A 12,668-nucleotide genomic window follows, 5' to 3' on the forward strand; every position below is an offset into this window, starting at 1 on the left:
GTTTGCCTGTTCGTTTCCATAACAAGTGTTTAAATAGAAGTTATGAGACTGTATGTAAAACCAAAGTTAAAAGCTTGTAAACCACTGAATATTGTCATTTCAACATGTTTAGCTGAAGTGACTGAAGACTGAAAGAGGAAGGTGGGAAGTGTTAAGACAACCGACTGCTTTGCTTTACCATGATCTCACTTGAACTATGAGCTTTTAATAGAGAATCTGCAGAAAAAGCAGCCAGACAAATATCATAGGCTGCAATAATTGCAGCTGCTCTGTAAATGTTTAACTTTGTTAGGTGTCTTCTGATATTCCTCAGGCGTATAAAATACAACAGCAGGGGGAAGATCCCCATTTTCCTCCACTTTGTAGTATGTCTTTCCATCTGTTTATTTATTTGCTTTTAGGATGTATGCATGCAAGTTATGTGCGTATAGGTTTTTTACAGAGGTTTAGATAGCAGCATTTGAGACTAACATTCAAAAATGAAACATTAGAATTAACCATATCTGAAAACTCTCACATTTTTTTTCACATTTGTGACACAGTTTTTAATTAGAGGAATGTGCATTCATGAAGCGTGCAGGTGGATATTGCTCACAGAACAAACACCTATTCATTTGCTGTTTGATGTGTGGTGCAAATTTTATTGCAAACTACAGAAATTCTGCTTATTAGTTATTAATATACATATATACCTATCATGTGCGTTGGGTGATTAACTGCAGCAATAAAAGTTCATAAAAAGTTATTATTTTACATAGCACAGCACTTCTATAATGTAGTGGACTTTATTACCCCTTCAACATTTTTTTACAGCTAGGAAACAGGAACTTAGAAATGTCAGTGTTTCTTGGGACTTCTGATTCTTCTTTTTTCTTCCTTTTTATAAATATGTCATGCATCTTGTCAATCATCATGCTCTGAAACTCAAACATCTTTGGTTTTAATTTATGCTCTAAAATCTGCCCTGAAGTAAAAGTAATTGTCATACTAAAGCTAGATAAGCTGCTTTCCAATTCTCTCTTCTTCTCACCCTCTTCCCCTCCCTCTGGAAACTCATGGATGTGTACCACTGGCCTGTTTTATTGATAGTGCTTCAAAGCTGAAGGCAGCTTTTACTGTAAAATAGAACACAGATTTTGCAAGTAGTTATCTGTTGCACTTTGAAACAAATCTTTGTGAGATTGACTTGTGTACCACTTAGCTTTTGTAATATAGGACGTTGAAAACAATACTGAGGCAATACTAAGAAGAGATTCTCTCTTTGCTGATATTATAGTATATTTACCATCTGGCATGTTGGTCTGCCTGCTAAGCTCCTGCGTATGATCCTAGGGACAAATGGTGCACTTCATTTTGTAGCTAATCAGACTATAATATCAGCAGCTTTTGACATCAGCAAAAAATAACCAGAGAACGTTGAAAGATTTGCATGTGATGTTATTCCCCAGAAGGCTTATCATAAAGCACTGTCTTGAGAACAAGTGTTTTAAATTATGGGTCAGTACTGGTGCAATAAGTAAAACTCCTCTCACCTTCCTCTCTCAACTCTACAAGGACTGAGTTGTTTAATGTACACAGTTGTTTAATGGATGCCACTATTTTACAGCCAGAAAAGAAGGGCAGACTTCCTTGAAGGTACTTTGTATAGATTTTGGTGTTATACCATCATGCTGCACTTAGTATTTTAGATTTTGGGAATAAGTGCTTGCATTTCTATGCAATGTGATGACATATAAATCACATTACAGAGAAAACATCACTTGTCTACTCTGACACTGAAGTTGAAGTTTTAAGCTGTACTTTCTAGATTATTATTTTTGTCTGAAACCTGTGTATGTTTAAAGGAGGTTTTATTTCTGGCTTCATGGAAAGCTTTCCTACCCCTGCACTGTTGACTGTCATTGCAGAGATTTCGGTAGGCTTCTTTCTGCACAGATTTGTTTTTTTGCCTTTAACACCATACCCTTTCTTGCTAAAAGTTCCACTATTTTTTTCTAATTCTAGGCCTTCATGTAGATGCCTAGTCTTATAATGAGAGTTATCTCATTATTTTCTTCTCCTTCGCTTTATTATATATCAAGGGAAAAAGTTCTGAAGAGAATTATCTTTGCCTGCTTCTCCCTCCTTTCCTATTTTCACTATATTTTCTAATTTCCAGAAGAATTTGAATCTTCATTTTCTCCTTGACTTAGTTTTAATCTGTTTTATACTTTTCTAAGCACTTTTTTCCTGAGAAATAGAACATCATTACAAAATCCCCTCAATTCACTCCTGTCATCCCAAATAACTGTGCCTCTGTTTAAATAAAGTTCTGTTGAATGTGCCTGTCTTTAAGAACGAAAAGTCTTTCTTCAGTTTTAAGATTATACCTAAAAGCTAAGTTATGTGTTGATGCAAGTTGCCGAAAGGGGTTCCCTCCCACTTGCCTGCAGACATTAAGACGTGGTGAGCTGGACATACAGATTTCTTGCAGTAGCTACATTTTAAGATGATACAGAAAGACAAAGGGACAGAGCTTGTTTTCTAGAATTTTAGAAATAATAAAAAACCCCACACTTACTATCTTTTTTTCTGAACATGGCCAGTTATGTATAGGGAAACACTGGGGAAAAAAGAATGCTTTCAAATTTAACACTATAAAAAGTTTCCTATGCTAAGTAGTTGATTTCTTTTGCTGTAGGCTTTTCAGATCTAAGTCTCTTTACATATTCTCTTTTTTTTCTGTTGCATTAGAAGTCTTGTGTCCATAAAAAGTTCTGCCTCCTCTGACATGAAAGAGTATTTTTTAAGAGACACAGCTGACTGTTGATGACAGGAAGTTTTGCAGGCTTACTGAATGTAGGTGTTAGAAAGCAATACACAGTAGTGAAAAAGAAACAAGGGAAGCATTCCTAATTCTGGAAACAAGTTATTTCAGAAAATTTTGAGTAATCAGAAGTAATTCTTGGTAGAAGTTTTTATGTTTGCATCATGGTCGTTGAGCCACAGTGTCTGTAGGCCTGCCCGGACCGTGGGACCACACTGTTCAACCTGCTGCTTTTTGCCTCGGAGGAGCCAACGTACATGGAAAGGGAGGGCGTGAAACCGCAGGCAGCCCATCCCCGCTGCGCAGGCCTGCGCCGGACTGCACCGCGGCTTCCGTACGGGCCCCGCACGAGTGCGGGAGCTCGCCCGCGGAAGGTCAGGTCAGTCCCTCCAGATTACGCAGGGGAAAAAATGTGGCTACTGCAGATAACTACCCTAATAGAAATGGTTTGAGATCATTGATAAGTTTTGGCTGGTAGTAGAAAAATCAGAACAGGGCTTTAAAAAATTCCATCTAAATTCTGTTGATAAAGGATACTCATTGTAGCAACACTGGTGCACAGAATGGCCTATTTTTTTTTTTTTTTTTTCACAAAGTTTCACTGTAAGAAGAACCTGACCTGAATGATTACTATTAATGTAGTTAGATCGAATTCGTTTCAATAAATAGGGGGGAAGGACAAGACTGAAACATCAGATACTATTACAGATAATCTATCTCCAGTCAGTTTATTGTGCTTCTATATGTCTGTAGGATTTTGGACTGACAATCTCGAATACACAATCAGTACATGTAAATTAATATTTTCCATGTAAATCATATTACATTAATATTTTATGTTTGAAAATACCATTAATATTTCATGTTTGAAAATAAATGATTGGAAAGTTCACAAAAAGCACTGGGTTTTAACGATATTTTTTAAATACTTGTATAGAGTTGGTTTATATGTCATCAACCAAATAAGGTGATATTCTTAGTCCAGATTGATCTGTTATGCTCTGGTTCACTAAGTCATCTTGTCTGTCAGTATCTACAGATAAAAATGGATTATAGTCTTTGGAATGGTCTATAACATTAATGATGAACAAAGCTTAATTTTGATTCAGTTTAAGATTTTCTGTGTCTCATGCTGGGATAATGCTCTTACATCACTAATTTTTGATCTAACACAGCTATAAGCTCCTGCTTCTTCCTGAATCAATTCCACTAGCTTGCTTTGCCAATTAATGCTCTTGAAAACATTTTTGCTGCACCTTGGCTGTTTTTACACGTCTGTATTCAGGTATACTTGTCCTTTGTTGTGTTACGCTGAGTTTGTTTGTTGATTGCCACATTTCTTTTGTGGCTCTAGCCCTCCCAGGAACTGTATTCTCATGCACTTAAAAATGAGTATAATCACTGGATGTGAACTGTTATAACAGGGCTTCCATTGCAGACAATATTAATATTAGTATTATCATAAAATTATTTGCCTGAACAGCTAAAAATTCTTCACTCTGTATTTCTTTTATTCTGTTGCTTGTGCTTTACTAGGCAGTGATTCCTTCACAGTGGGAGTTAGGTTATTTAGTAAATAGACAAGTGTGATTTATGGTTTTGCTGTGACACAGATACACCTTTCAGTATATGAACAGATGTTTACATATGTCATTCAGGAAGGGCATATTTATTTTGCTCTGTATGGTTTTCTGTTGTGATGGCCCTCAATTTCTTAATAATTTCCCTAGATGTGGTGAGTTCTCTGATTTACTAATATGGGTCATTCACAATTTAAGATTATGCTGCCTTTGGGCTACAACTTAACTTTTAAGATTTATAGTAGCTAATTTATAGTATTCCATTTCTCCATCTATCAGTAATTTACACCTTGTTTTTCATTAGAAAAATACTTTTAATAAGGTTCTGTATTCATCGTGAGAAAAAAAATGGAAATCGATGATAAATTTTCTATACATAGTCACATAATGATTTTTGAAACATGGCACTGAGTAGTAAATCATGTGTATGGGAAGTAAAATTCAGATATCCTTGGCTTTTTCAGAACCTTGCTGTGGAATTCAGACTGAACTGCCTATAATTTTATGTGCCTCCTTGAGGAGTGCTGAGTCTTATAGTCGACTTGTAACACACTGTTTTTAAGATTAATGTGGTAATATCCATATACTAATAAATCTGTAATTTGTAACCAAACACCTTCACAACTAATTGATCTCCAGTAATACAGTCAGACCACAATTTCTGCTCTTTTCTGTGTTTTTGATTAATTCATATATAAACCCTACAGAAAGATTGTTTAAATTGATTGCTTGTTGATTTCTTAGCTCCTTAATTTCTAGCCTCATTCTTTAAGTATCCTTTACAAAATTCAAACATTCAGCTGTCAGTCAAAAAAAGTTTCACACCAGTATTAAGGCTGGATTAAAACTGGATTGAACTATCTGGATTAAAAGCCAAGCCTGATCCACCATAGCAATCTATTATCTTGGAACAGTCTGAAGGAAGACATTAGCTTTAGTATATATTTTAAGATCATGAAAGACAGGACTCTGACACGGCAGGATATAGTGTATTTTAATAAAGACATTATAGCATTAAGACTAGTACATGTAAATGCTGGGACTGTTTGGTGAAATGAACAAAGCCCAGCTGCAGATATTTTAATAATGTGGAGGGCCTCCTAGGTGGGACTCTAGCTCTGTAAGGTTTCAGTTAAATTAAAAACCAACCAAACAAACTAATTCAGAAATAGAGGAGGAATGCATTTAGACTTCTGACTGGAAGAGTTTGTTCTTTACACAGGATACTATTAAACTAATAAGCGTCTGTCCTCTGTATTAGATGGAGAAGGTTAAACACATACAGTGAATGTGTTAAAAGAACCAGTTGGGAAGTTGCAAATAAACTTACAAAAGCATATGATCACCAGTCTAATAAATTACTGGGGTCCGTGCACTCAAAGCATTAACTCGTTTTTCTCTCCTGATTTTATCTTAATATTGGATTATTTAGCAATTGTCTTCATAGAAGTAAGGACATATTTGCACCATTTTCTTTGTAATGGATAAGAAGAAAATACAGTTTTAGTCTTTTAAATATACATCAGAAATTAAGCTTTTATCTATACTATAGAAGTTGAAGGCTATCTAGAAGAGAAATCCAATTATGGCTTAAGCGCTTGAGAAAGTGAAATCTGATTTAATTATTTCTTTCAAAGGAAAACTACCTCTTTAAACTTTTTATTTTTAAAACTGTACAGCTATTTTTATCACTATAAAAAAGAACAAGGTTGGAAGAGAAGCTCTCTTCATGGAGCTCACACTCTAGTCTTTGCTTCTTAATATTCAAGCTGAAAATTTGAGTCTGTATACAAACTTCTGATTGTCTAGAAGATAAGCCAGAAAAAAAATGCTTTATGATAGATAGTATTTGTATTCTTAGATATGGAATTAGAAAAAATTAATTTAGGCATTAGAAAGAGCAAAATGGGCTTTTTTTTTTTTAGATTTAGTTATCTTTATGAAAGGGTTGTCATTATTGCTGAACATGCATAAAAATAACAGCAGGCCTAACCAAATGCAGTGAAAATATGCTGTTATGATGTAAAAAAAAGTTGGAAGTGATGAAGTCACATTTCCATTTAAGAGTTCTAGAGCTGTTTGCATTTGCAAAAGAACTAAATACAGGGCCATTGCCCTTGCTGCTGCTCAGATGAGATCTACAGCCTCTGACCAGTCCTCAGGTGAAAGGGCTGAAGGACAGATAAGGGATGAGACATAAGATTGTACCCCGTGCAAATCAGATTCACGTATTTGCTCAAATCCTATTTGCCTCCTTGAAACAGCAATACTGAATGCGTATAGATTTGGCTTAGTCTCTGGATATAAAATCAAGTGTGATATCCAGTTACCTTACGTGTCCATTTCTCAGGAAATTAGACTGGAATCTTATAAACTTCATATACCTATATTAAAACTCAAGACTGGCAGTTATTAATTTTACAGAAAAAACTTGAAGATATTTTCAATTTTAGTCATGTATCATCCTAATGGAATAAGCAGTGACAATTAATTTCTTGCTGAGCAGAGCTGTAAGAGAGTGCAGGGAAGAATGCCTGAGAATGGTGTGAGGAAATGGATGTAATTTTTATTAAATTGAGATAACTTTTAAAAATTTTAATGTAAAACCCACCCAAAGATCTCTGTAGATAAGTGAAATGAAAAGATGTTCTATTATGTTCTACTTTCTCCTTAAAAGCCTATTAAATATATAATACTGGTCCAAGCAAGTATCACCCAATTAATCCCACTGGATTTGATGGAAAATATGAAATATTTTTAAGACATTTGTTGAAGACTAGTAGCCTTAGTTGGCTAAAGTGCCATTTTTCTATTATCTAAACAATTAGAAATGTTGCTTAAAAATCTACTACACCTTCATTAGACACTGACTCCTTTTGGCCAATGATATTTAAGATACCTTAATTTAATAGAAAAATTGAATGGATAAAAGTACTAAGCAAAGGGAAATTTAGTGGTGAGGAAAGTAAGTAAGCTGAAACAGTGGAGAGGATGAGAGAGAAAATATTTTTACTAAGAAACTTCTTGTGAAATATTCAGTAGAGGGTTTTGTCTCCAGGTAGAATCTATCACATTTCTATTAACATGTATCATGTAGGTCAGCTTTGAGACGTGAGACTCCTTTACCCATATATTGTGGTTGTGCCAAAAAATATTATAACTAAATAATAGTAACTTGGTCAGATAATCATTTTTCTTTAAATTTGTCAGTTTGCCTCTTGAACATTTATCTAAATCAAATTAATTTTGTGTGAACTGAAAATATATATTTTTACTGAGCCTTGCTGCTGCTCATTGCCTAAGTCAGAAAATATGTGATAGACCACACCAGGAGCTCTTCTGCTCTTGAGGGAAGTGTCTCATCAGGAAGGACTGCTAGAGAAGAGGGCTAGATACTTAGAAATATGAATTTAATTTATGATTTGGAGAACAAAAGTCCCCAGGTTAAATAAGTGAGTTTCTAACCACATACTTAGAATTTTAATCAATAATGCTGAAAGCTTTCCTGCTTAAAATACTTCTCTGTATTGATTAGGTAATTATCACATTATAAGAGTAATTAATTATTATTTCTTTTAAAAGTATTATAATTACAACTTTGTGCAATTCATCTAAATTCCAGAAGTATTGGAGTATTTTTTGTTGGTGGTTTGAAGTATGTGCAAAAATTACAGATGCCATTAGTAAAAGGATGTCAACTCCTTTACTCGTCTGATGGAGAAAAAGGGGTCACTCATTTCTGTTGCTGTTGTTTATGGGGTTTTGCAGTTAATCTCTGTATGACTCATCAATCTTTTAAAGAATAAAATGCTATTTCAGCCAAATCTTAAAGGTAATACGATCCTTTATTAGTGTTTGAACCATAAGAGGCCTTTTAATGTTTTGTTGAGACGTGCATGGTAAATCTAATATTATTTAATTGTAGAGCAAAGCAAGAGGTATGTTACATAGCGTTATGATTATGATTATTTTTGCCAATAGTTTTATAACTGTGTCTTTTGCTTGTGCTTCATGCATAGGGAGTTGGCCTCTCAGTCCATGGACATTTCCGAGTTGCTACGGAAAAGACACTTTTCGCAATGCCAGAAACAGCAATAGGTAAGTATACTAACAGATTATCACATGTTTACATTACATTATGCAAACATATGTGTTAAGGTGTTTAAAGTTTCACTGTTTGTGTAATCGGAGTGAAATGTCTTTGACTGAAAGCAGTGGCAGTAATGAAAGAATTTTGAAAAGGAATTGGAGATGACCATATATGGAAAGTATTTTCTATTAAATTAACAGAAATTTGTATTCTATGAGGTTGATCATTTTGTTTCTTAACCTGGGGTTTATTGTCTAGACTGACACAAAGACTGCCAGGGTACAATTTTTTAAACATGGAAGTAGATCTGAGGAACTAAGTCTTTGCTACAGACGTAGGCAGATAAAGTCTGAAGATCCCCGTGCAAGTATGTCAGCTTTACATTTGAATCTCAGTATGAGTCAAATTGGCTGTACTACAAGCTGATCTGCAATGTTAATGAGACAGATTTTGAAATTCCAGCTTTTCTTGTAGACTATTAATGTAGACTCATCACGGTTGTGTACAGATTGTGTGCAAGTGAGATCATAGTGTCATCATCTTTTTTTTTTTTTTTTAATAGCAACTTGTACCTTGTGTTTTCTAATGTTTGATCCTACAGCCTCTTTGTCAGCTCTGAGATGTAGAGAAGAAAATGTTGTGTCTCAGAGCGATATGAAGATGGTGGTATGGCTTAAGAAGAGTCAGTCAGATTAAAGTGAACCCTCCTATGAAATTATTCATGTTTCCCTTCAAGACAATCCTGCCACCAATGGAGTGTCCACACTGAACCTATTATTGTCTGGCATATATACTCCATTAATGCTTTCATCCATGTCCCAAGTCCCTTCTCCGTGCATATCAACAGTGTTTATGAAGAGTGCTCAAAACCTATAACCTATCCTGCATTTCTCCTGCAAAATTTCTAGTTTCTACATCTTTCCGAGGCAAGGCAGCTGAAGGATGATTGCAATTGTTCTTATCTTTATGTCCTCAAGCAGGAGAATGAGGCTCCTTGAACACATTTATTCACACTAGAGAACCTTATCTGGTGATTAAACAGCTTAAATGGCACCAGACATGATGCTATTAGGTTTAGTCTTAAGTTTCACCTCAAAGAATTAGTTGTAAGGTATAGTGACCATTATTTTCTTAAAAGAATTTCTGAACAGTTGCGTAAGTTAAAACTAAGAAATAGTGTAAAAAAAATCAGGACTCAGTTCTGAAAAGAGATTATAAATTATAATATTCTGCTTTTGTTGAGAATGTTTTAAGTACAATAATGTCATTACAACTAAGGCTAAAATGCACTCTTAGCTAATGACTGGATTTTTGTAGTGCCCCCTGTTAGTAATGCTTAAAAAGTCTAGCATTTTTCATATTTTTAAAGGGTGTCTTACACGTATAATCTATTGTTTATTGCTGTGCAGCCTGTATGAAATATTTCACGAGACTTATTCTGAAATTCTTAAAACACTAAATGAGGTGTGAGTGTCAAATCAAATAAAACATAATAAACCCGCCAAATATAAGCAACTTCATTACCATTTTAACTCCTGAAAAAAAATCAGCAATTCCTGCTAGCTGATAAATGTCACGTAGTTTTTCTGAACAAATAAGTTTGGGACGAGAAAAACAAAAACTACTGCATCCCTCCAAATATTTTTCTCTGCTGAAGGAAAACTTACTAAATATCTCAAGCATTAATACAACATGAATTTGCTAAACTCACGAACTTTTTTTTTTTTTTTTAAACTAAACAGAGAGGTTCTTTGGCATATAAAATTAGTCTCATGATAAAAATACCTTCTTTGCTTTCTTCTTGGTTAAGATATGAGTAGTCTTATATTAACAAAAATTGCGTAATTTACATGTATTTCTTATGTTGACAAGGACTTATTTAAACAAAAGTAGACTGTGAAGACATGGAAAAGCTTAGTACTTGCTTAGGAAAGCAAATAATTAAAACCCTTTTAGAGTAATTTAGAAGTAAAACTACTGAAATCTGTTTAGATTTAAGGGCTTAGCTCTTTTGATCTCTGTGGTGTATATTTAAAATGTCTAGCTGTCTAGATACTATATTAATAGATTTTTTTCATATGTTCACTTATTTCAGTGGGCTTTACACCTTTTCTGTGAAATGAAAACAAAGTATTCATTCAGCTGCTGTATTTCCACACAATTATTCTGCATTTATACACCACCATAAATAAAGGGATATAGATAGATATACCTCTTTGCAAATAGAAAGAAAAGACAGTTCTAGATCGTAGGAGTTTGAAAATGACATAGATAAAGCACTGGAAAGCAGCTTACGTGTAGAAGGGTGTAGAAAAACCACTGGTGGGAAGAACAAAAGATGAAATTATATTGTAAGAGGTGGGCTTTAAGGTGATGTTATAATAATAGTGGACACTTTCTTGTAAATCCCTCTAAATTTTCACTTTCTATAAGTCATTAATGAATAAATCTCCAACCACCTCTGGAAGATAAGGTAGGAATCTAGTAGTGCTACTTCTTTTTTATGCTTGGCAACTGCAGAGCTTCAAAACTGGAATTAGTGTGAAGCGTGTTGCATCTGTCTCCAGAGCAGAGACTGTAAGTCAGCATTACAGTTCTTCTCTTATTTAAGTAGGGATTTGAGAAATAATTGGTAAATGCTATCAAAAGGAGAAAAAAATCAAGTATATGGAATACATTAAGAGAAAGCCAGTAGCAAGCAAAAACACATGGGAAACGTTATTGAGAGAATTAAGAGGAATATGTAGAACAGGGACAAGAGGAGTAAAATAAGGAGAAAGGAAGACAGGGACCTTGGAAAGGATACAGGAGAAGCTATAGCAGACTATGTTAATGCAGCCAAGTAAGTTTCAAGTGGAATAGTTACATCGTCACCAATCCTGTTTGTAAATTCCTTAATAATTAAAGAAACCGTTCAGTTTAGTTTTATTTACCTCTAAAGCAACTTAAGCTAATCAACTTCACAGTTTATTTAGAACTGATTTCCCTGTGTATGGACATGTGGAAGGACCCTATAGATCCCAATAGGAACATGACTTTTCCTCTGGAAATTTACTGGAGCATGGGGAGAATAGTACTTTAGCATCTGTATTTTAATTACAGCAAAGAGGAAAAGGTCGTTGCTGTTGCAGTCCTGGTGAGCGGGGAGAGTAATGTAATTGTCTTTCTGCTTTGAAGGGCATTTGTAAGAGAAGTTTCATTTTGAAATGAGGGATTTTTTTGCAGTAGTAGGATATCCAAAGGGAGACAGATGAATAGAAACATAAAACTAAATGACAGTCTTGGCATCAACATTATGGATAAACTGAGAAGGTAAAATGCAGAGTAGGCTATTCAGAATGTGAGTACAGATGACAAAGAAGGTAAGTGATGAATTGGGGTTAATACAGCTTAGGGCTTTTAAAGGGTGCCAACAGGATATTCAGCATTTCAGGAGAAGAGCTGTATGACTCAGTAGCTTCCAGAATGAGGAATAAATAAATCAGTTAATGGCAACACGCACATCAGTGGAAATGGGAATAGAATACTACAACTGTAACTGATAGGATGTGACTCCTAAAACCAACCTTGTTATGTATGAGAGGCAGCAGAACTAAGGGAGGACCAAGGGAGAACCAGAGCTGAAGCTGAGAGATGGGTGAGAACATAAGGCAGTGATGAACTTTAAAGATTATTGAGAAGAGGAAAACACTGAATGGAAGCTGTCTGAAAGAAACCTCCCCTTGATTCCATCCAAGGGGGAGGAATATTGAGAGACCACTAGTTTCCCGCATCTTAAAATACTCATAATAGGGTCTTCCCATAGTACATAGACTCTTCTGTGACTGAAAGCAATTACTTGTGAGTGAAAAATTACCACCTTCTATCAGAACCCCATTTAAACTCCTTATGTACATCTTAATCTGCCCATTATCTCTCTGCTTTGTCAAGTATTTTCTGAGTTTCTTATTACTCATTTGCATTCTTTTTCATCTGTTTTCATGTCTCATTCTCTCAAAGTGAAAAAAAACACCACCACACCTTTAATTTCCTCAGAAGACTTTCAGTTTTATGAATGCACCATTGGTGATTATTTTGAAGGAGTAACTGGACACTGCTTCTTTCCATTTTGATTTCTGAGATTGATACAGCTGAGTTTAAATATGTTAACAGTTACAAAAAGTGTTTTAATTTAGTTTGTAGGTGATTAATG

At 34.8% G+C, this 12,668-nt stretch overlaps 1 protein-coding gene across 2 annotated transcripts in view; it reads left to right on the forward strand.

The window, feature by feature from the left end:
• The window catches only part of HIBCH (3-hydroxyisobutyryl-CoA hydrolase), a 49,465-nt gene that overhangs the window by 15,238 nt on the left and 21,559 nt on the right, over window positions 1-12,668 (forward strand). For both annotated transcript variants that reach the window (XM_032995252.2, XM_032995253.2), the window contains exon 7: window positions 8,406-8,484. In XM_032995252.2, coding sequence (XP_032851143.2) covers window positions 8,406-8,484 — 79 coding nt within the window. The remainder of the gene's footprint in view (window positions 1-8,405; window positions 8,485-12,668) is intronic.

The sequence above is a fragment of the Tyto alba genome, unplaced genomic scaffold, assembly GCF_018691265.1.
Source record: "Tyto alba isolate M040663 unplaced genomic scaffold, T.alba_DEE_v4.0 Super-Scaffold_7, whole genome shotgun sequence".
Classification (NCBI taxonomy): Eukaryota; Metazoa; Chordata; class Aves; order Strigiformes; family Tytonidae; genus Tyto; species Tyto alba.